This window comes from Stegastes partitus, unplaced genomic scaffold (assembly GCF_000690725.1).
Source record: "Stegastes partitus isolate 25-593 unplaced genomic scaffold, Stegastes_partitus-1.0.2 Scaffold100, whole genome shotgun sequence".
Lineage (NCBI taxonomy): Eukaryota > Metazoa > Chordata > Actinopteri > Pomacentridae > Stegastes > Stegastes partitus.
The window spans coordinates 423,267-447,642 of record NW_007577831.1 but is presented as its reverse complement, the minus strand read 5'-3'; the positions used below and the strand labels follow the sequence as shown (position 1 = coordinate 447,642).

Here is a 24,376-nt window from a genome sequence, read left to right as displayed (position 1 = left end):
TAGAGGAAAGGTCTCCTTGTTGAGCTAAATAACTTTTATACATTGTCAGAGGAGGATTTTTATATATAGATAGATACTTAGCAGCCAATTCAAAACCTGATGTATGAAACTACAAATACATGTGCTGGAATAAAGTTTCAAACTGTATTTCAATAGTAAATGTATTTTATTTATTTATTTTATCACAGACTCAACATATTTATGAAGTTACTTGAAAAATAAATTAAGTCATGGTAAAGAGCATCATCTAGTGGTGATAAAGCAGTACTTCTGTCCATTTAGAATAGAGTTAAGCCCCAAATTATTCATACTCATGCCAAATTTTTATTTATAGCGATTTCTTTATTTTTTTGACCAATGGGTTTCTTCTGGCTGAAAATGATATAATCAAGTGACAAAAGATAGTAATTCATTGTATGAGAAATGTTAATGATGAATTTTAGCTATTTCTGTGTTGTATCTTTTCTACATTTTCACTAAAAATGCTGTGTAGAAAATTTTTCATCTCAAATGACAGTGTCAACATTTATTGACAGAGTGCAGCGTCTATACCACTCATGATGGTAAAGTCTACCATGTTCTAGAGTGTTCTAATACACGATGAACTGAGAACAGCTGGTGCAGTATTTCTGTATTCCGTGACTAGTCAATTGCAAGTCATGGCTTAAACCAAGAGTTTACATTGAGATTATAAAGACATTTTCAGGTGTTTTCATGTTCCAGTGGCCACGGTGCAATACTTACTCAAAAAGTATGATGGGTTCCGCACTGTGGAAAATCTCAGAGGGTGTTGTAAAAAGCCAAAAGTGATGCTAACATTGGCTAGAATGGTGGAGACCAAGAAGAATCCAAGAATCATCACCAAGACTGTCCTGATGAATCTGAACAATTCTGATACCAACATCTCAAGACAGACAATCCAACAGACACTGAACAAGGCTGCTTGACATGGAGGCTGTCCAAAGGGGGACTCTACTCCTCCAAGACAGGTGTACCGAAGCTCATCAGATCTTTGCAGAAGCTCAAAGAAGAAACCTTTTGGTCATTATTTCTGGGATCGCATGAGATGAAAATGGAGTTGCTCGGACACAGAGACATGGCTTTAGTTTGATGAAAGAAAGGAGAATCTTTCAACCCCGAGAACACCATCCCCACAGTCAAACATGGTGGTGGGAATGTGACTCTCTGGGGGTGTTTTTCAGCCAATGGGCCTGACACCTTGTCAAAGTTAACATTTTCTTGTGAGAAGAGGACAATATGAAGTTTCTGGAAGGAAAACATCTGCAGAAAAACTGAAAAAGCAGTCAAGAAATGGTTAACAGTAAACAATACCAACATTTTGAAGTGGCCCAGCCCAAGTCGACCTGAATCCTCCTAAGGATCTAAGGGGGGAACCTAAAGACCAGATGATGGTGAGGAAACCTTTTAACCTCAAAGACCTGCAGAACATCACAAAAGAGGAGTGGAACTAAATCCAAGTGAAGACATGCAACAACCTTAAAATTATAAGAACTGTCCTGTTGTTGTGGTGTCAAATAAAGGCACCGCTTGTATTAATGTTGGACTTGGCCTTTTTTCATAAATGTACAAAAAGAACCCAACATAGAAATAGTTCAGATATATCAACATCTGTAACAGTATATTGCTGTCTTTTGTCATTTATGTAATTTCAAGCCACAACAAATCCATTGGTCGAATAAAAACTCACTGTACATAAAAATTTGGCATGACTATGAATAATTTGGGGCTTAACTGTAGTTTTGGCTCTTTCTAAGTGTCTACATCAGTTTTTTGATCTGAACAGCCTTATTATCTCTACATGTTTCCAAAAATTCCTTAATATTCTTCTCCAGTGATCGACATCAAGTTGGACAAACCGCAGGAGCCCCAGACTACTGAAGGCGGCTGCTCCTGTTAATACTCGGCATCTGTCCTGGAAAAACAAAACAAAACATCATTTACCCCACATGCTTGTTATGTTGCTTCCTATTGGTTAACCTGCAGTTGACACGTTGAGAATCTGGCCTCCTCGCCTGGTTGGAACTAGCAATATGTGAATTTGGTTCAAAAGTAGTGTAGCCTACTTTAACAAAACTGCCAAAAAATAAATCCTACAACTTGCTAAAAAAAACAAAAACAACAACAAAAAAAACCAACAAAAACGTAGTAAAAAGATCCCCATGCTGCATATGTGTATACAATTTTTTTAAGTAGAAAAGAGAGTTTCCCCAGTTTCTTTTTGTATTTTTGTATCTTCAGGGAATTTTCTCTGGAACTGTTGTTTTTTTGTTAGTTTTTTTTTTTTTTAATGCAAAGCTCTGTATGTGGGAGCTCGAGAGGAAGAGGTGGTTTAGACGCATTCTTATGGATGCAGCTGTTGTTACGGGCAAAAATAGAAATCTAGAGCTCATTGTGACCCAAACTTTAACCATCACAAACTCTTATTAACCCCTAACTTAGCTTTTTTTTGTAACTTTAGCCATCTCCAGCCAGTCACAGCCCATAACCCAGCTGGGATCCACAATTGTGCGCTAACAGACAAGCTGAACAGTAACATCTTGAGTATCTAATGCATGCCTAGTTTTTAAGCATAGGTACTGTTTACCCGTGTACACGAGTTTGAATATGTAAATGGTAACATTACACCAGTGACTTGATGCATTCTGATAAGTCTTTTTGTTTATGAACTGGATTTGTATACTTGACTTCAGAATATCTTTTTGTCGTGCGTGCGTGTAAATGTGTGCTTTCTGTATAGGCAACATTAGAATGCAGTTCCATAGAGGGCCACTGCCAAGTCATGTCATTCTCGCCACATTATGGCACCTTTTAAGTCACCGTTTGTTCGCAGTGTGTCATAGACTTACTCACTCACCACGACATGACAGCTGCTGTTGCATTGTGTGATATCTTGTGATTATGATAGTCTGCACATACAGTGGACTGTAAGTGGAGAATCAAAGCCCTCACCTTGCACGGCAAGACGTTTAACAGCAGATTTTTGCTATTCTGGAATTGCAGATATCAGCAACAGTGTTTTGAGTAATTTTCAATACATGAACAGTTACAGATATCAGAATTTTCAGTTTTGACCAGTTGTTATAATAGTTGCCGATATCTCAGACATCTCAGCAAAGCATTTGCACACAGTTATAGCGGCTGCTGTGGTGGATGAGCTCATTAGAAAATGCAGTGAAATACAAAGAGCTCATCAGTGAGGAGTTTGTGGAGAGCGAGAGCTGTGTTCATTTCAGTGTAAGAACTTCGGCCTCAGGCTGCTCTGACATGGCGATAAAATGCCTTGTCATGTGCAATTATGGTTACAGCCCCATAGAATGTCTGAAAAGCGAGCCGCCTCCACCTCCTACTGGCCATAACCACAGATATCAGCAATATCATCTCGCCTGGTCTAAATTTGAGTTCAGGATATCTGAAAATATATTTTGATGACGCAGAATTCCAGTTTTGAGATATCTACAACATCATGACCGGTTCAAACTTCATTTAAGGTATCTTGAAATGAAAATGTTAATATCCCGAGTTGAGGGACATTGAAGATATCTTGAACTAGCATTGCAAGAACAAAATGGAGGTGGATGGAAGGTGCAGCATCACCAGTAATGTGGCCGTCACACCTGATTACTGTTGTGAAAAGGAAGTCCAGCCAGAAAGCAAAGCTCTCATTTTACTGGCCTTCATTCCATCCCTCACTTATTGCCATGAGCTCTGAGTCGAGAGCCAGAAAAGGAGGTTGGAGATACAAGCGACCAAAATGAGTTTCCGCCATAGATTTGCTGAGCTCAGCCTCAGAGATAAGGTGAAGAGCTCAGACGTCTGGGTGAAGCTCAGAGTAAAGCATTGGCATTGAAAGGAATCAGCTGAGGTAGTTCAGATCTGATTATGTCGCCTCCTGTGCACTTTTCTATGGAGGTTTTCTGGTAATGACCAACCGGTAGGAGACCCCGAGGTTGACCCACAACTTGGAGGAGGGATAACATCTCATTTGGCCTGATAACAGCTCGGGATCCACTAGGAGGAATTGGAAAACATTGTTGGGAAAAAGAAGGTCTAGAATGACCCGCTTAGTGTGCCTCCACCATGCCCAAACCCTCGATAAGCAAAGGAAAACAAGTGGATGGATGAAACTAGAGCCATGACTAGTCAGAATTCATCTGTAGATTCTTGAAACTGGAATTACAGCGAGTCATAATTCAGTATCTGCAGTTCACATGATGGAAACCTGCAGCTGAATAGTAGAAAACCCCAAACACATGAATAATAAATGTGACGTCATTGGTACTGGAGCAGTGACAGCGTTGATATCTCAAATGCCGTGTTTGATCAGAACAAACTGAATTGTGGATATCTGCAGTACATGTCCAGTCTAGCTATAAAATGTTAAACCGTCTTGCTGTGCACCTTCGACTGTAACGTAGGTCCTGTGATCCAAGCAGACCTTTAACATTGTAAATCAACTTCATTCCTGACAAAAGACTAATTTGCACATGTAGACCTTTCAGGTTAATATGAAGTGATGAAAAGCTTCATTGTAAATGTACAGTCACTTAATTCAAAGACATGTCTGATTGTCATAGAAACTGTCACACAGCGTGTTCCCACTGACGTTTTCTCTGCTGCTTGTGTTGAAACTGACTACTGGCATTATGCAATGTTGCAATGGTGTTTTAAATTTCTTTTTATTTTCTTTTGTATTCCTTTCAGAGCCAGGAATCATAATATACTGGTGGTGAGGTCAGCCAGTGTTGAGAACACTACTTTGATTTGAAGTGAAATCTTTACTGCACTTTTTAAGAACATGTTTAAAGTTAGAGTGATGATGTAAGTCTTAGAAACATGGTGACAAAAAAAAACAACATTCAGAGTACTGTGTCTTAGAGTAGAGTGAAACATATATGAATTGTTCACACATGTCCAAAAAGGGGAGCACTCTTGTGAAAACTAGTGAACCTTTCTAACCCACATAATGAGCCAAATAATAATATTAATAATAATACGAGACAGAGGTGGATCAACAGGAGATCTTGACTGGAACACACTTTTTTGTGGGTTTGAGGATAACAAAGACGAGTTGCATTTCAAGTTCCCCCAAAATTTAAAAAATAAAGCCTTGTAATGTACGAGCCCTCGATTCTGCTGCCTTTTATCTGAAAACAGGAATGTTCTGCTCTCGTTGCCGAGCACACAGCCTTGTAAGAGGAGCACTTTTCAGAAGTGACTCATGGGTGTTTATTTTTTAAACGAGGACAAAATGATTGATCGGTAGCTACAGACACTCGTTTGTATTTCTTCCCCTCAGATATGAAAGTAGAGTCCAGTTGGTTTCCTGAAGGCCCGTTTTAACCATCCCTGGAAATGGACCAAGCGATGCAACAAATGTCTGGATAAAGGGAGTCTGCAATGGTGGAAGGGGGCAGCGGTTATTCCCTGAAGGTGTTTCTGTCGCAGCTCTGTGCAGCAGACTGGATCAGTCCAGAGCTGGCTCTCCATTCACACTGTACAGAGATCTAGCATGTCTCTCCAAATGATTAATAAAGATGTCTTATTACCAAACTCATGCGCTGTGCTGCTGTTTTTCTTTAACTTTCTTTTAACAATATAAAACCCCACAGAGCATCTATCATTCATACCTGTTCTCCAACTGCTTTCACTCAAATATTATTTCCTTTTGTTGATGTTTTGATCGGTTTTGTTTGAAGCCCTGAAATAACAGCAACATTACAGCGCTATCATGACTTCTAGCAGTAACATGCATGTCGAATATGCAGGTTACAAACAATGAAGCAACAGTTGCGTCAAACAAGTTTTCATACATGTTCCGGCATGAGTGGTTTCTGGTTTGACTCAACAACGAATATTCACAGTTTCTGCTGACGTCTGGGTATAATTAAATCACATGGTCACCTTCTCTATTGGCCAATCCTGGATTAACCCACAAAGAGGTAAAAACAGACCGTTGTGCCAATTTCAGACCCTCCCACATCCTCATTAGTTTGGTGAGAATGTCATTAAATGCAATTTTATTTGTAAAAGTATAATATGTTAGCACAAAATCAACTAAAATATAAAATTTGAATACTTGATAATATTATTAGCTGTATTTGTAGGGAACAGTTCTTACAGCACATGCAGCTCAAGGTGCTTTATCAAAGCCGACAGAAAAATAAATAGTTCAGTAAAATTCAAGTCCACAATAACGAATAAATACCACTAAATTACACAACATTACTTTTTTATTATTATTATTTATTTGTATTATATTGCAGCTCAGATGATTTGTTATTGATCACAAATGGAGAGAGGGAAGTTGTACAAAGACAAAAAACAATGTAAAATAATAAGAATTATACTAGGCTAAATAGGGAACTATACTAAGTACCTGAAATATTACAATAATTAATGAATTTCAGCGATAATCATACTAAATATGTATTCTTCTACAGTCTTATTTAAGTAATCTGATTGGTGTATTTTTATATGACTTTAAGAGCCACTGCTGATTTTTTTCCCCCCACAAAAATGTGCATTTTGTACCATCATAGTGTTTTTAAAATGAGAATAAAATCTCAAAAAGTCAGATTCAAGTCTTCATTTTAATTTTAAAATATGTATTTAGCTCTTATAAGAGCATAAAGCACCGTATAGTTAAATATTATACAAGTGTAAATATTCCTGCTACTTGAGTCAGTTTGCTGACTTCATGGTTATGTTCTATTAAATGTTTTACCATTTATTATCTATTATCCTGTAAAGTTACATGCTCACATTTATTAACTAGTTGTACTATAAAACACGTTTACACATTTTTACAATTTCTATAAGATAACAGTCACACAGTCAACCTCTGAGGCCCTGGACTTTCTGTGACCCTGTGTCGGTTATGGCACATTGTTATGGTTCCGTTGTAATTTGTTGGTCCTACTTCTGCTGCACTGTACAAACACATACTGTACATACTGTGGAATGCACAGTCAGTCAAGAATGGACTATTGCTTGATGTAGTTAGTAACACTGACGAAACAGTCTTGCACCATGTTTTTGTTGCAGACTCTCCACAGGAATTCCTGACGTAAAATAAAATAATCTGGAAACTGCCTCATTAATCCGTCCGACCAAAACAACCTGCAGTTGTCAAGAACATTTATGCAGATACAATTTATCGCTAATGGAGTGTTTCATTGTACTTTTACTCCTTCACATTTCAGAGTGAAATTTGTACTTTTTGCTCCAGCTTTAGCTACAGGTGACGAAGATTTATATTTTAAATGAAAAATGGGAGAGTTATGGGGAAGAGTGCTTTTATTTCGAATATCTTCTGTGTGATAGAATATTTTCTATTATAGTCCTGTTTTGACTTAAGTAAATAGTGTACATGCTTCCTTCAGCCCTGCCTGGCTGCTCTGGGAGTAGCTTCCTGCTCAGTAATCCCCAGTGATCAACACTGCCAGGGCCACACTGGGAGCCTGTAAATACATTGCGAAACTGAAATTGGTTCTTTGCCTTGTTTTTGTTTGTTTGTTCTCTGCTGCCTTCCTGATGTTGTCCCGTCCAGACTGTGGCTGCGACAGCCAACACTGCTGCTGCCAGTTCATTTAGAACTTGGATGCAGGCTTCGTGGAGGAGATGATGTCAGTGACTATGATAACACTTTTCTGCTGGAAGCTGCTGTTTAAAGCCGAAGTAACACACCATCTATGAAAACATGACTAAGTGTGTCCTTCTCAGGCTTTACAGTCGAGTCTGTTCACCAAACCAGCGCGACAACTAACGGACTTCTTGCACAAAGAACACTGACCTTAATATGACTGAGATGCCAAACACACACAAATTCTCCCTTTTCCCGTCTCACAGTGGCACATGGTGTATACTTTTGAACTGCTATGTGCACATAAGGTAACACAAACAGAACAAAAGACATTTCCATGAAAGTGATGATCCAGTTTTCTGATATCTCCAGTGAATACTTGCCAGATGCTTGATGAATGGAGTTTATAATCCACTTTCGTGGTTGAATGACTCTTTTGTGGCAGGTTTTTGTTGTGTATCGTGCCCACAAAAGTAATATTCACATTCAGAAATCTCCTGGCTTCACTTCTTTTTTTTTTGTTGTTGTAAATACTTAATGTGTCATAAATGATGCACACAGGAAAAAAATGTATTTGCTTTGAGCTCATGATTCTTTCAGATGACTGACTGGAGCCACATCAACATGAATTACTAAATAAAAAAACACCAATGAGGAATAATTTCAAAAATAGTTTTATTAAATACTTTGTCAGCTAACTATCATATATAAAGGTAACAATAACTTATGGTGTTTAGGGTTCAAATGCAGAGGAGGCCATCTGTTCGGAGGGGGTCTCTGGGTGTCGATCCCACTGGGACAGCTGAACTAAATCCCACAGCACCAGCTGGGAGAATTAAGCCGAGAATAAATAATGGGGAGACGGGGAACCTTTGGCTGAGGACAAAACAGCGTCTTGACAGGAGCACAAATGGATTTTCAGTGCTCAACTTTCCTTCCACTGACTGACAGAGTTGAGTCTGGTCTTCTAGTGTCTTTACAGTCCGCTCATGAGATCCTGACAGCTTCTCTAAAACATCTCTTCAGTTGAAAGTCTGCGCCAGGATTTCATTTCCCTTCAAAATAAAACAAATAGAGAAACATCAGCCCACTCTTTAATTTCATATATATTCCTTCCTGCTGTCACAGTTGCAGTCAGAACTTACACGTTGCCTCCGGGGACGATTCTCTCTTGGTGCTGCTTTGTCCAGCTGAACCTCCTGAAGAACGCCGGCAGTCTGAGCTTTGTTCTGGCGGGCCTCGAGGAAACGCTGAAAAGTAAAAGCTGCTGCGTCAGACGGTGTTTCACTCCTGTAACAAAATGCTGCCGAGCCAAGGTGCTAATGAGAAGCTCTGTGGACTCACACGCTGCTTAGCAGTGACGTGTAAAGGCCTCGGTATGGCTGGAATTTCAAATGGAACACCAGCTCTGATTTTCTTCCATTTCTACCATTTTCAGTCATTACAGCAGCAATGTGGTGCCTTACGTTATAGTGTTTTAGAAAAGAAACCCTTATTTATCTTTGTTTATGTCGTCTGCTTGTGTTTTCAGAGTCATGGCACAACAGTGTTAGATGCTCAAAGTGCCTGTAGACAGAAATAGAAACTAGTCGTGTGACTGTCCACGTCTGTATGTTTACTCTCATGAACCCACCATCCTGCCTGAGATGAGGGCTGCTGTTTAGCCTGCATCCTCTCCTCCTCTGATTTTCCCTTCAGTCCTTCCTCCTCTTCCTCCTCTTCTTCCTCCTCCTCCTCCTCTGGTATCTGCTCCCACAGCTTGCTGTTGACCCACAGGGCTTCCTGCAGGCTCAGGCCTCGGCCAATGCAGGTGACCCGGCGGCACAGAGGGCAGGCCACGGTGAGGAGCCCGCTCCTGGCCTGCGACATGGTCTCCAGACATGGGTCGCAGAAGGTGTGGCGGCAGTGCAGCAGCCGGGGGATCCTGTCCATGCGGGAGTAGGGCAGCAGGCAGACGCTGCACTCACCGTCCTCACAGAGAACCATGGTGGAGCTGGACTGGTGTGCCACAGAGAGCTTCTCCAACAAAACCTGATTTCCTCTGATCTGAAAGTCCCAGAGAGAAGTCGACCTGGAGCCTGTTGGAGCTGATGGATGCTGCAGGTGCCAAGTTCCCAGGGTGTGTCCCCCTATTAAATCACACAAAGAAGTTTATCAAGCTGTGACAGATTTATTTTGCAGGTTGTAGATTAGATCAGGCGTTAAATCCTATTTTTATTCTGATTTAACATATAAACAGAATATCTGTATTGTCATCGCGATTTGCAATGAAATTGGTCAAAAAGTGATTTAACAGTGACTAACAGTGACTTGTATTTATGACCTATACATCACTTACAACACACAAAATACATTTAAGTTGAACAACTATAAAAAAGAATAAATAGGCGTAGAGTTTAGGGTTTTTTAAGAACATGTGCATTTGGCCCCCACAATTAAATCATGACAGAAACAAAGAACTGTTCAGGACTCAATGTTGGTAACAAGTGTGTCTGCTTTTTGTGCTTTCCTTTACACAAAAAAGACAAGTTTCCCCAAATTGATGTAGAAAAGGCACAAACTGGTTCATAAAAATTCCCCAAAACACTCAAAATCTCAAGGTGAAACACACCAAACCCCTTCCTGATGCATCCCCCCAATTATTCACATCTGCACCCACGAATACCATCGTGATTGTTTTATTCCAGACATTAAACCTAAATTAAGGGGAAAAAAACCCAAACAGTGTCATGTAATCAGTATCAGAATCACAAATACTTTATTGATCCCAGAGGGGAAATTGATCACATTTATTCCCATTCAAAGTCTTAGACAAAAAAAAGGATAAACATAAATAGAAAAATATGTTCTAAAAATACAAATGTAAGTAGAAAAGCATAAATTTTGCATTGTTCTAAGAAAATAAAATAGAATAAAATGATAGAATACTTTTTTTTAATTGATTCACCCAGTGAGGGAAATTTACAGGCCACAGCAGCATCAAAATGTACGTATACAGTGTAATAAGTGGTAATGGAGTTATATTTGCGTTATTGTACAGAGAAATGATTATGCTCGTGATATATTTAAAGAAAAAGAAGTGTTAAACAGTGTACTTACAGCAGGTCTTTGCAGGTTGATTATCGCTCCTCAGATCTGGATCCTCCGTGTCTGTCCAGCTCTGCCTCTCTGCAGTGAATGGTGTCAGAGGAGACTCGTCTGCCGCCTGTTCGTGTCCGTTGCGTTTGTGGGGGCGGAACATCTCCCTGTTTCTCACGGCTCAAACCCTCCCAGTGCAACAGCTGGGGAAGCAGAACGGCCGGGACGCTCTTTGTTCGAGCTTTTGACGGAAGGCAGGTGGAGGAACGGGGTGGGAGGTAGAAGAGGGGCTTGGGGAGGAATAGGTAAATAGTGCTGACTAAAGTCGACGGCTGCAGCTCAATTTAAAATGGAAGAAGACATATTAAAGGAAAAGATAGTTCAATAACGAAAAACATGGGCTCGTCCGGGATTTGAACCCGGGACCTCTCGCACCCAAAGCGAGAATCATACCCCTAGACCAACGAGCCACATGTATGGAGGCAGACGGTTGTGTTTTTGTAGTAATATCGGTAGCTATATATAACGACGGTGTCGATGTTTGCGTTTATAATACACGACATCACGTTGTCTTTTTGAACCCATTAGACAGAGGTGACATATCCGTAAGCAGCATATGCGGTAAATACACAGTTGATGGCTAAGTATACCTATGTTTATCTTTTTAGCTGGCTAGCGCTAACGTCGGGGTGCAGCCGAAAACGCAGCTGATATGCGTATAAAAAACAAAATTATGTGTCTAAATATGGTCACAAAGCGACACGCAGTGAAACGGCAATACCACAGACTGCAACTGGAGCGTTAACTGCGTAAATGGTACCAACCTGCAACGCCACGATTGTTTATAGCTGCCGCTAAAAGCTACTTATACCCTCTAGCGACGGTCGCTGTTGTTGGAAAAAGGTGGGCTCGTCCGGGATTTGAACCCGGGACCTCTCGCACCCGAAGCGAGAATCATACCCCTAGACCAACGAGCCACGTGTTCAAGTGAGCTGATACCACAGGATTTAATCAGTGAAACTAGCGGAGTGTGTCGACTAAAGTGCATTGTGTTGACCTATTATGTGCCCAAGTTTGGACTGCTGTACGGAGATAAAGATAAGCTTAATTATTATGTGCAACATGTTAAAAATAAAAGTGCATATGTAAGTGTATGTCACCATTACAACATCGATTCTGAAATATTAAGCGCTAACTGCTAAACGTTAATGTTACATTTTAGCTTTATGAGCAACTGCTGTAATTTCTACCTGCGTGCGGCGCCAATTTTGGTAGTGACGTAGAGCGTGCTGAGGTCATAGATTGGGGGCGGGGTTACCGCCTTAGACCAGGAAATCCATTGTAGCCAAAGTAGTTGTTAGTTGTACAGTGAGTTCGGTTATTTATGTAAACAAATGTAGTTGGACACACTGAAACTTGACACAGTTTACTGATAACATTTGCTAACGATGGTGGAAACTTAACCTATCGTTTAGTCGTCGTTGTTGTTAATGTTAACTCAAGCAACTTGGTCGCTGCGGCTCAGTTTGGTTATGGTTAGTAACGGTCATGCTGTTTGGTTGCTTGTTGAGTTAATGTAGCTCGTAGTGGGAGACACGTCTCCACAGAGCTATACGTTACTGAGAAGACTTAAACAGCAGCATCATTTTGAACCAGATGGAGACATTTATGGGATCAATGCAGAGTCCCGATTTAAGGTAACGTCTGAACTTGCTAAAACCTGCTAACTATCTTGGCTGAGTTGTTCTGAATGCCAAACCATTAATTTCATGCAGTCTGCTTAACTTTTCTGCACCAATTTGTGACATATCAGCATCATTTTAAGATGGAACTGTCCTAATTTATGTAAAATTAAACAAAATTCAGGCAAAAGGCAACAATTCTTAATATATATAACAGGTTAAATGGTTGTTTGAGATCATGTTTCATATTCATATTTTTGGGGTAAAAATATTGAGGATATATCCCCTGTGTGCCCCCAAAATCTACACCTGTGATCACTGACAACCAGCTCTTGCAGATATGACAGTTTGTTGTGCAGTATTGTAACCGTGTTTTTTGTGTATCTGTATCTGTCTTCCAGCTCTGTCCTGTCATCATGTGAGCCGGAGCTCCAGGAGCTGATGAGACAGATTGACATCATGATCAATCATCAGAAGAGGGAGTGGGAGGCTGAGATCCGGGCCTTGGAGCTCCGGCTGAAAAGTGGAGAAGAGGAACTTATAACCTCAAGAAATATTATTGAACGGAGGGACCTTGAGGTGAAATAGAAAAACTGAACTAATGTCACTCCTTTCATTTTTTATTAGATTTCATTTTCTACTGATGGAGAACATTTTCTTTAGTTACTGCATGAGGAGTGTAGGGCTTTTCCTGCATATAGAGGTTTTTGTCAGTGACAGAGGAAATTCACCAGGGCCAAAATAATAAGAATTGAGAATAAAAAATAATCCATATGTATTTTAGACAGTTTTGTTAATTGGTGTTTGATTTCATCAGGCACAATTGTCTTTTTTTATCAAACGGTGAGAATAACAGAAAAATGCCTTTACTATATGTGTCTCAATCATGCATAGTGTCATATGGAGTCACCCACCAAATGGCTATTCTGGACCAGGAAAAACTCTGAAGTACAAACATTTAGTCAACTGAAATCTACTAAGTGCTGATATTCATTGTACATTTTTAAGACTGTTCACATTATTACCCCTGATTGTAGATCAAATTGATCCGCAAGCAGCTAGAAGATGTCCAGAGTGATCGACAAGACTTAGTTACCAAATATGAGCAACAACTGCAGAAAGTTCGAGAAGAGGTGAGACAACTTGTCTGATACAGAGTTAAACAATCTGGTAATGGAGCAGTAGATTGAGATCTGCATTTTAAAATCTTGACAGTTCTGCTTGGGTCTAATGGTACTTCTGACAGTAAATTTTGTCTGAAGAATGCATGCAATATAATATTTAGATAAAACTGTAATGAATGTTTGTTTTTTTCCCTTTAGTTGGATAAACTAAAAAGAAGTTACTACAAGCTTCAGAGAAAACACCTGAAGGAGTCCAGTGAAGGAGCAAAAGAGGCAGACATTTCAAAGGTGCCTTGTCACATTTTCTACTGGGATTACCTCAGTCACATACAAACTGCCCTTTTTTACCTTTTTTACCATCTGCTTGTGATGAGGAGTATAAGAGCCTTCACGTCTTCTATCAGGAGTACCATCAGCACTCTGCCGAATGGGAGCAGCTCCGCTCCCAGTACCAGAAACAGCTGACAGCACTGGAAGCCCAGAATAAGAGCCTGACCAATGAGCTCTCACACGTGAAGGTAAAAGCAGATTTGTAACCTTAACATGTAATCTCAAGTTAGGGATTAAAACTGAAGCAGGTAAATTTTGACTTGTGTTGTCTGTCACTTGTTTTCCAGTCCCAGTTGACATCGCGGCAGTTGGACAGGGAGCACAGGGAGTGTTGTTTTGAGCTGCAGCATCTGTGCACTCAGCTGGAGAAGGCTCAGGGCAGTTTGCACTCGCAGGAGCTCGAACTGGAGCGTCTCCGACCTCTTGAGATGTGGCTGGGACAGTCTCAGAGGGAGCAGCAGGTGAGTGAAAAGACAGAAGCCTGTTTGAGTAGTGGTAGATAACAGTGATCATGTTGGACCAGTTGCACTTATTTTACATTTACATGTGTTACAAAAATGTATGAGATGCCACCTGTAGTCCGTAACATAAGGACAATGTGGTGTTCTTAATGCAGACTCACTGCCTATATTACAAAAAGCAAAACAGAAAAAACACAATACACAGTCACTAATGTACTATTAAAAAGCAATATAGCTGAGAAAAATATGGTTTCAGTTTTTTGCATACATACTTTTCCACACACTTTAGTGTCTCTTCTTTTAACTCACTGTCAAGTTGATTTCATTTACCAAAGTTTGTCAATAGACCCACAGCCTGATGTTGGTGCAAAAATGACCAAAATAAAAAGTAAATGCCAGAGTGTTGCCTCAAAGCAGCACAATGTCTTAAGATTTTATTATGAAGCTTCCTAAATAATGCTGATGACAAACCTTCAGGCATCAGATTGTATTTCATTGACTCACGTAGATGACCAGGCTCTGGATTCAGTGTGGGAGGTTAGATATCCTGGCAGCTTTGAGGAAGGCTTTTATAAATGGAAACACGGGCATCCTGATGTCTTGTAGATGCCAGTGATGACCATCCAACCCTTTTCATATAAATCACAGTGATCTCCAAGAGCCAATGAAGCTGGTACGATAAAACAAATAATGTTTTGTCTGTTTTCAAAGGTCTTTGTTTCAGTACAACAATTTCTAATTTTTGTGCAGGATGTTCAACATGAATTTTGTAAGAAAATCTGACGCGTAGACAAATGCTAAACTGTATGTGCTATTGTACATTGTGATTTAGCTCGCTATAGAGCATACTCCACTACATTTATCTGGCAGGTATCGTTACTTTTCAGATTTACACTTTATGTATTTATCTCTCACTCTGAAGTAAAATAAGAAATGTGCATATCTAGACAAACTTATTTCATCCTGTATTACATTTTTCCCCACTCCTCAGGTTTATCTTGTGACTCCAGACCCCTGTGACTAAACTCTCTGCTAAGTAGTTCAAACTACAAGAATAGAATGCTGAATTGATGCATCAGTATGAATTGTCTAATGTGTTATGGAAAATATCACAGAGAAGAGCAGTTTTGTTATCGATAATTCAAGTACACTTTGCTGATACTTCAGTACTTTCACTAAAGTAGGATTTTAAAAGCATTTTTACTTGTAATGGGCTATTTCCACATTGGTGCTGTGCTATGTAAATGTAGGATCTGAGTAATTTGTTCAGCTCATGTGTTAATCCGCACCAGTGTACCAGCAAATACTCAGCAAGGAGAGAGTCTACAAGATTTGTGCTGTAGTCTAGCAGTTTAGATATTATTGAATCAGCTGAGGGTTCCACTGTTCCACAGCTGCTCTCAGAGGAACGCGAGGAGCTTCACGCCACGCTGGACTGTCAGGACACATTTGTGCAGAGAACCAGTCTTGAGCGGCAACAGCTGCGTAATGAAGCTGCCCGACTCAACCAAGTGCTGCAAGCTAAAGATCAAGTCATTCGGTGGGTGGATTTCTAATGTGTTCAGTCTGTTAGGATGCAATACAAAAATCATACACAAGGGGGTGTTCTATACCAACACTGTGGGCAGGACTGAGTGAAGCGGTTACACTTGGTTATCAGTAGTCCGACAGACAGGTTGTAAACTGACGTGTTTATTGGATGTTCTCGTGCAGATCTCTGGAGGACTGCCTGGCAGCTCAGGGATGTGCTGGTGTGGAAACCCTCAGAAAAGATCTGGAGAGGACGGCAGCCAAGCTTCAGTGTGCACAAGCATGTGAGGTCCATCTCAAGGCTGAACTGGCTTGTCTCAAAGAGAGGTGAATGATGGCCTCTTTTTACAGACACTAATAGACCAATATTGTTTTTGCTTTGTTGTTTTTTTACTGATACAGCACGAGCGTTTTCTTTCTGCCATCCTTGCTCCTCTTTCAAGCCTTTGACAGCCACATTTTCTTCAGTTACACAGAAAAAGTCATTTGATCATAAGATCCTCTACATTGTTTCGTTTTTATTGGATTGTTTTTTGGGACATTTAATTGCCTTTATTTGATAGTGACAGTAGAGACAGACAGGAATGTGAGGAAGCAGAGGAGGAGAATAACATGCAGAAAATAGTGTGGCCGCAATTCCTTGACTATCATGTCGTTCCAAGATCTTGTATATTCTTTATTGTAGTCAGTGGTGGAAGGTAGTGAAGTTCATTCACTCATTTACTGTACATAGGTACAAATGTGAGGTGCTTGTACTTTCAGTATTTACATTTTATGCAGCTTTATACTTCTACTCCACACCGTCTGTCTGACAGCTTTAGTTACTTTAAAAAAAAACTACATTTTTAGAATGCTTGTGGTAAATGGAAGGAAATGCTCCTATTTCCTAAGCTCAATAAACAATATATAAAGAAAACCCTTTAGGATTAACTGGAAAATGTTTTTCTGAGTCTGTTAAAAGTTTAAGGTTTTCACATGAGAGTGATGGTACAAACATGACAGTCTTATAGAATGTAAATCATTTCTGTAGATTTAAAAAAACAAAAACAAAACGGCAACGATCAAGTAGTTTAAGTAGCTCAGACTTTAACAGTAAACTGCAGCATGACCATGAACGCAGCAGTTATTGAAAACATCACATATGATTGTAAAACAGCGACAAGGAACATTTTACTGTTAATACATCAAATATCCTTTGCTGATAAAACTCACATATATTTACTTAATTCTGTTTTTGAATGCAAGACCTTTACTTTTAGTTGAGTGTTTTGACAGTGTAGTGTAGCTGTAATTAAAGAATCTGATCTTATGTATGTGATCTCTTTTATCTTCCTCCATGAATCACAGGTAACCACAAATGTGCTGTCTTTGGTTGAACATGACTAATTCTTAGCAGCCGTCAAGCTGTCCTGTCTGACTTTGTTGTCTTGGAAAATAAGAGATGAGAGTCACTCTTCATTAGAAGGTCTGTCTATATTAATCACCTTTCATTCATACACTGTGGAACCAGGATGTTAAGAAGGTTATCAGGTGTGTCATTTTGGGAGCCCTGGTGTTTGAATATATTTATGGGATTGTACCCAGTTTAGAATAGGATGGTCCTTAAAGTCTGACCCTCATTCTACAAGCTGGTGTCAACCTGAAATACCAGAAAAGAGAATACTTGTATATACCACGGTGGCTGATCATGTCTTGAAAACCAAGAATCAAATTGATTCCATTTAAATCTTTTTTCTGTGTGTTCTGAATGTGCCATGTCATCGGTTTCATTTGTCTGGACTCAGACTGGAGACAGTGGGCAAACAGAGAGGTGACCGCTCAAAGATGGAGCAAGAGCTGAGGAACCTAAAAGCAGAAAGTGACTCTGCTGTTGCTGAAATGAAAAAGGTCAGAAAGCTCACCGACATATACGCCTTTCTTTGTCTTGATCGTTCACCCGGTTGACATCGTCAACACTGTTTATCTGGATTTATTCTGCAGCTCAGAGAGGAGCTTCAAAGGGCCAAGCAGACTCACAGCGGAGAGGTTGAGGGAATGAGGAAGGAGGTGTCGAAGCTGACCGGAGAGCTGCACCAGCGTGACCTTACCATCGCCTCGCTGAGCGGCTCTTCATCCAGCATCAAGCAGCAGCTTCGTGGCGAAACAGAGCGAGCAGAACAGAAGGCAGCCGAGCTTAAAGTGAGTTGAGAGCATCCTGGATGATAAATGATCAAATTTAATGTAACAAAGAGTGTAAAGGTGAAGGAAGCTGACAGACCTGATAGAGTCTTCCAACAACTCTTTATCTTTAATGGTTACCTGCATTATGCGGAAGCCTATTGCCTCTTCAGGGGTTTAAGTCACATTTGTCTTCCTCTCAGATGACTCAGATACAGCTGGAGACTCTACAAACTGAGAACCAGCAGCTGAAAGGTCTGCTGCAGAGACTTCCATCTCAGTCACCCAAGGTATGTCTGCTATGACATCTTTATGTAGTCATCACACAGTGCCACAGAAAACTTCAACCAGAATTCTTTTCTTCATGTGGCTTTAGTGCTTGTTTCTAAATATGACTCATCTCTTTCCCTGAATCACTTCTTCTTTCACCACAGACGGGAGACTCCTCGCTTGCTTCACTGAGGGAGAGTTATGTCTCTTCTCTGAGTAGCCTGGAGCAGGAGAACCGGCAGTTGAGGCAGGCGCTTGGTGAGATGAAATCACAGGTTGAGGTCTCCAACCAGACCTCTCAGGATAAATATGAGCGAGCTGTGCTCAGCCACGCAATCATGGACCAACCAGAGTCTGCTCAGGACAGGTAGATACTAAATCCACATGAACACATGCACAAACATTGAAGACCTAATCATGATAAAACTCTTTATGGCTGCAGGCTGCAGGACGATCTGCAGGCCTCAAAAGCGAAGCCGCAGGAGAAGAGCACTCACTATGAAGGGGAGATCCAGAGGCTCTTTAAAGAGCTTCACACCCTGTCGCCTTCCCCCACGGAGCAGCCAAGCAGCCAGGCCCAAGACTTCAGGCCTCATTCATCCTCCTCCTTATGCAGCAGCAGCACCAGGCTGTCCAGGAGAGACTCGGTGCCTGTGTTAAATGTCAATGAATCTGCTGCTGAAGACTCTCCGACCTCAGGGTCCAGAGAAAAAGTCACTCCCTCGCCTTCTTCTGTGGTGAGGCTTCTTACAAACTGTGACCTGTGCTGACATTCTGCTGCTTATTTAAGTGAAGAATCCAACAGTTATGTTTTTTTCTTTTCTCCCAGGAGCTTTTGCCAGCGTCACCTGCACAGGGCATGGTCACCCGTTTCCTGGAGGAGGAGAGCTTACGGACTGAGGAGCTGCTGCAGAGGCTGGACAGCCACATCCAGGGTATGAAAGAGGACACCATGAAGACGGTGACCAAGTACCTGTCAGGTGGCTCTGGGCCCGAATCCGCTCAGACATCTGTGCAGAATGGTCAGTGATTAAGTCACAGCAGTGAGAGTAATGATTGGCATTATTATATTTAAGAATGACAGCAGATAAGAAGGTTTCTGCCTCATTTGATTGAACTTTAAAACATCTGTTCCTATTCTTCCATGTTTTGCACATTTGAGATCATTATGGCAGCTGAGAGCTTTGAATTCACCCAAGTGTTTCTTAAGAACTGTCAGCAGTAAAGGCAACGTTTTATCACAAGCCGCCAAATATGTTACAGTCCCTAAATCTAACTGTGGCCCATAGGAACCCCTAACATATGAGGTGCCACAAAGCTGCTCCAGTTCAAAACACGTTTAATCACACAGAACCAAGGAATACTAACAAAAAACTGAAGAAAAGTAAAAGAGACATGAGCCAAAAGAGTGAGAAAGCCCTGAACCGTGCCAGTGGACCGTTGAAGTAAGGATTCTCCCCTAAACTAAAGCCAGCCATCTAAACTAATGAAACCAAAACCAAAAGCAGGACCGCTGGTGACTCATCTAATAATTAGCAAAGCAGAAACTGCAGAGTTGAGTTAAAAGATGTGCCAAAAAAAATCATATGGCAATTGTTTTGACAGATGATTTTAGTGGGCCTGGTAATTTTTGCATTTAATTTCTACAGAAAAAAATCTAAAAATGATGATTCATTCAGTCCGTACCAAACAAGCGTGTTCCCTTATGTCTGGAAAGTATCATCAGTAGGTGTGGGACGTCTTTGTAGCACCAAAATACTCAATTTCTAGTCAAATGTTTTGACACATTTGTACCTTTTCTCAAAAATGTGCAGCTTTGTGTTTGTCTATATTGTGCTTGTGACCATTCTTTGATTAGTTGTTCAGCCGAACTGCAAACACAAGAGAGAAACTGGTCAGATTCCCTGGCCAAAGAAGAAGTTACTGAAAATAATGAGAAGAAAAAAGCACAAGCGTAGAGACATGTTTGATTAGCTCTGTTGACTACTTGTGATTTTTTTCCTTTTTTTGTGTATTTTATATTTATCGAAGTGAACTGTTTCAGCTCTTGTGTGTATTGGAAGTAGAGTTCACATTAAGTTGATCTTAAAGAGAAAACACTGACAAAGGCCACTTGATTAAATGTTATGTGCCAACTCACATCTTGTGTTACAAGTTGCAACACAAAGACTTCAACAAGCTTTCTGGACATGTTCAGGTAACGGAGACTCACTGCCATGGGTTCGTCATCCAAAACACACGGCAGAAAGATAAACAAACTGACCTACTGTTTCACACCAATGGGAATCATTCATACAGGTGCTGACATAAAGCTGCAGCTGTAGAATGTTGCTTTACCTTGTGCTCTCTGTTTAGCTCCCGGGCTGGAACTAATCAATGTTTTCAGTTTTTGAGAAGCTTGTAATACCTAAACTTTGTCACCTTTGCTGCTTCAAAATAATCAAATCATCATTTAGCAACTTTATGCTGCTGTTCTTATCAGTTACCCAAATAATAGCCTCTGGTCATTGGAAAAGGACTATAAATAACTGCACTAAATGCATGAATTAAGCTGGATTTATGTTCTGTCTTAACTGCATGTAGAATAATGTTGGAAAGTCCCTCCTCCTACACGTTATCAACTCTGGCTCTGGTGCCACCATGAGTAACTTTCAAACCCAACAGTCCAACCTTCACACCTTCTTCATCCTGTGGACTCGGTTATTGCACTCCTTGGTTTTTTTAAAAAACATTTGTTACGAAACTTCTTGTGGCACTCGTCATGTGAGCGACCCATTGCAGCACCATCAGCGTCTCCCTGGAGAGACTGTCGGAAATTTTCACGCTGTTTTTAAATGATATTGCGTCTCTCTGCGACGGCTGGCTTTTCACGCCTCCATCCAGTGTGGCCTTTCGGAACGACTATAAACACATCTGATTTCCAGCGTGGGTGGACAGTATGTCTTCAGAAGTAGTTCTGAGAGACCATAACTCACACGGCCATTTCAACATCACAGACATAACTCACAAACTCAGCAACAGCCCTGCTCAGGCTAACTGTTTGTGGCATATCTGAAGTGTTACGCTTTATGCTACACTTTTTCCCTTCAGGCTTGGATGACGTCAGACCTCTGTGCGATTCCACCAAGAAAAACACGGAGATGTGATTGCTTTTATGAACAGAGAGATTGCTGTTTAAGCTTATGTCGCCATTTTGTGAGTAAGGTATGACTTATATTTGTGCAGGCGTAACTCAGACCTAGTATGCAGTACGTTTGTTTTTACTTATTTTTCAAACCTGCAACCTGACAGGAATTAAATCGACCAATCAGCTTGATCGATGGGAAGGTTCGTACAACACACATACGTTTTTTTTTTTTTATTTGGGATGGGAGCTTCTGCAACCTGTATTTACTGCTAATACATTCTTTGGTATGTCTGTGGAGATGTTTACGTGTATCATCAGAGGACCATAATTACAGTGTATGAGGCGTGACTAAGAAGCGAGACTGCACCTGTAAAAACCAAAAATCTAAAAGTCTACCTGATTTAACCCTCTGAACCCAAGAAACCCCTAGCCGTTTAAGTGACATATTGTTTTTAGGAATTAACAAAATTACATTATTTGTCAGAGCAAGAAGCCGTAAAACAGCAATCTGTGCTTCTTTGGCACAACTGTGACACCAGTAGTGACTCAGCTGAACTGTGTTTACACAGATTTGATAGGGGACAAGAGACAAATTAAAAATGTAAATGGTAAAATATCTGTAGCATATAGAGTCCCTCTTGGAAAAACATTGTACATGGCGATGCCAGGTTTGTTTGTTTTAATTTTTGTAAAATAAATATTTAAAACATGCACTTTGTTTTTTTTGTTTGTTTGTTGTTTTTTTTTTTTTTTTTACAGCATTATAACTTCTACCAACATACTGCACAAAAACATTTTTGAGTTTTCTCTACTTCCTGCTATGGTTGTGCTGTTTGCATAGAGGTGCAGTGAAAAATGTAATAGGAACAGGAGATGCTACACACTGCTGGGCTTCAGAATGTGGTGCAGAGTGGTCTTCTTGTGCTCCCAGTGTTCCTGCCACTGCTGGAGCGCTCCCTGGAAGTCCTCTTATATAAGCGACTCAAGCACCATCTGTAAAGTGCACTGGATCTCTTCCTCTATGTCAGTGGGGTGACAATTTTTTTTTTTTCTGAACCAAAGAACAGAGACATGAAATCACACAACTGAACTGAGCTTCATTCTTTGAACTGGGAGAACATCCATCAGTAACATCATTAATGATGAGACAGCAGCAGTTCAAAGACTGTGCATTGTGGTCTGTTTCATTGATCTACTGTGACTTACAGGAAACTTAGTTACAGACAACAGTTAACTAATTCAGGATGCTGACAAACCTGATTCACTGTTAACCCTCACTAAGTTAGGAAACGTAGCTGTAGAGAATGTTAGACATTTTTTATTATTAGAGGATACAGTCTAATGTTAACGTCAGCTACAATAACGTAGGTTACTGCTTTTATATGTAATATTATCCAGATGTGGACGAGAGTACAATAAGTTTCTGAGATGACTTTAACAGTTTCCTGTACGGTTGAGCTTGTCAGCAGCAGCCACTAAACGTGTGGTCCCTTTTTTTTTCTTTCTTTCTTTCTTTCTTTCTTTCTTTCTTTCTTTCTTATTATTATTTCGAGGCATACAGAAATACAAAAGCAGGACAGAGTCAAATTAACCATCACAGCAGGTGACAATGATAATGACAACAATTGTAGCATCTTTGACAGGATCACTTTGATTACACCAGAGATTACTATCATCAGCATTCTGACAATAATCAGCACCAACAGTAGCACCAGAGATAAACACTTAATGCAAATTTTATCCCACATTCATAAAGATATGTGTGTGCGCATACATAAATCTGAAAGTAAGTTACCCAGTTTAATCAATGACCTGGTTATCAGAAATAAATCCTAATTTATGCATGAGGTCCAATGTTTTAACAGCTTTTTTTTTTTTTTTAGCACAAACCAAAGATATGCACATAAAGTAATTATGACATTCTTTCATCAATACAGAAAAGTGGGGTTTATTGTTGCTACACTTGGCTTTGTGAATATGATGTTTTCTCAGCAATATGTATAAGTTGACTGGATGCTCTATTGTCCTGTCTTTGTGGCTGTAATAAGTTATAATGTCTGAGAATTCCAGAGCGACTGAGATATGTATTTTGAAATGAAGAAATGTTTCCAATTATATTTCGAATTATAGAAGTGTACAGCTTCCCTGACAGTGCTAACATTAACTGTAACCATGTTTTAAGACCACAAAGACACAAAAAACAAGAAGCCTGCTGCTTCGGCAAACGTGATCATTTATTAGGACGACAGCAGCACATGGTAGCATCATTAAAACGTAGGGCGTCTCAGTCGGTCGGCTTAAAAATGGTTCCACTTAATCCCAATGTATCTGACTTTTCCCCTAACTTTGCCTACCTAGCCCAGGTTTTAGCTCTGTGGGTTGAAGCATCAGACTAGGCCTATATACTGTTTGGCAACAAATAATCATAAATAATAATAATACATAGCATGAATAAATAACATCATTCATTAGTAACACTGAAACATTTAATGGATTAATTCATTTAGTATGCATGTGCTGTGGTGTGGTAGCCTACATTTTGTGATACCTAATTTAGCCTCATTTTCTGTTTAGATTTTGCCATTTTAGAAATTCAAAGCAAAGACAGGCTCTTGCACTTTATTTTGTACAATTAAATAATTGTATTAATTTTGTTTTCTTTTTGAGCCAAATTCTGTATTGTTTGGATATGACAATACAGTATAGTTTGAATGTATTCAGCTTACATTTCTTATTCAACTGGTTCAGAAGTCATTCTTTTAATTTGCTTAAAGACATTATGTTGTGTTGTGACTGACTGAAATTCAGGTTGACATTCATGGGATGCAAATTTAGAGAGTGGGATAAAACTTGCACTGGAGCCTGTAAGAAGAGCTGCATCAGCAGGAAGCACAGATGGTGGGTGTGACAGAAATAATCGTGACTGTCCATCCATCCATCCATCCATCTTCTTCCGCTTATCCGGAGTCGGGTCGCGGAGGCAGCAGCCTTAGCAAAGCCGCCCAGACTTCCTG

General features: G+C 40.2%; 3 protein-coding genes and 2 non-coding genes across 5 annotated transcripts in view; 2 read left to right on the top strand and 3 right to left on the bottom strand.

Annotated features, from left to right (window-relative positions):
* Positions 1–5,575, top strand: part of rab6ba (RAB6B, member RAS oncogene family a) — a 90,260-nt gene extending 84,685 nt beyond the window's left edge. Inside the window, exon 8 of the mRNA XM_008277546.1 lies at positions 1,854–5,575. Within this exon, the coding sequence (XP_008275768.1) occupies positions 1,854–1,918 (65 nt within the window). The 3' untranslated portion in view covers positions 1,919–5,575. The remainder of the gene's footprint in view (positions 1–1,853) is intronic.
* A 2,686-nt stretch (positions 5,576–8,261) lies between these two features.
* On the bottom strand, positions 8,262–9,627 carry LOC103354238 (RING-H2 finger protein ATL58). Its single transcript, XM_008277544.1, has 3 exons — positions 9,237–9,627; positions 8,749–8,853; positions 8,262–8,658 (listed from the first exon to the last, which is right to left on the bottom strand). Exons 1-3 carry the CDS (start codon positions 9,587–9,589, stop codon positions 8,613–8,615), a joined length of 504 nt encoding a protein of 167 aa, XP_008275766.1. The 5' UTR covers positions 9,590–9,627; the 3' UTR covers positions 8,262–8,612.
* Positions 9,628–11,079: 1,452 nt separating this feature from the next.
* trnap-ugg (transfer RNA proline (anticodon UGG)) lies at positions 11,080–11,151 on the bottom strand. Its single transcript has one exon. It is a non-coding gene; the product is annotated as a tRNA-Pro (tRNA).
* Positions 11,152–11,586: 435 nt separating this feature from the next.
* Positions 11,587–11,658, bottom strand: trnap-cgg (transfer RNA proline (anticodon CGG)). Its single transcript has one exon. It is a non-coding gene; the product is annotated as a tRNA-Pro (tRNA).
* Positions 11,659–12,018: 360 nt separating this feature from the next.
* Positions 12,019–22,075, top strand: cep63 (centrosomal protein 63). The gene is made up of 14 exons (XM_008277543.1): positions 12,019–12,378; positions 12,765–12,942; positions 13,401–13,496; positions 13,686–13,775; positions 13,892–14,005; positions 14,105–14,278; positions 15,673–15,818; positions 15,992–16,135; positions 17,593–17,695; positions 17,789–17,986; positions 18,169–18,255; positions 18,400–18,602; positions 18,678–18,972; positions 19,065–22,075. Exons 1-14 carry the CDS (start codon positions 12,338–12,340, stop codon positions 19,263–19,265), a joined length of 2,070 nt encoding a protein of 689 aa, XP_008275765.1. The 5' UTR covers positions 12,019–12,337; the 3' UTR covers positions 19,266–22,075.
* The last annotated feature ends 2,301 nt before the right edge of the window (positions 22,076–24,376 follow it).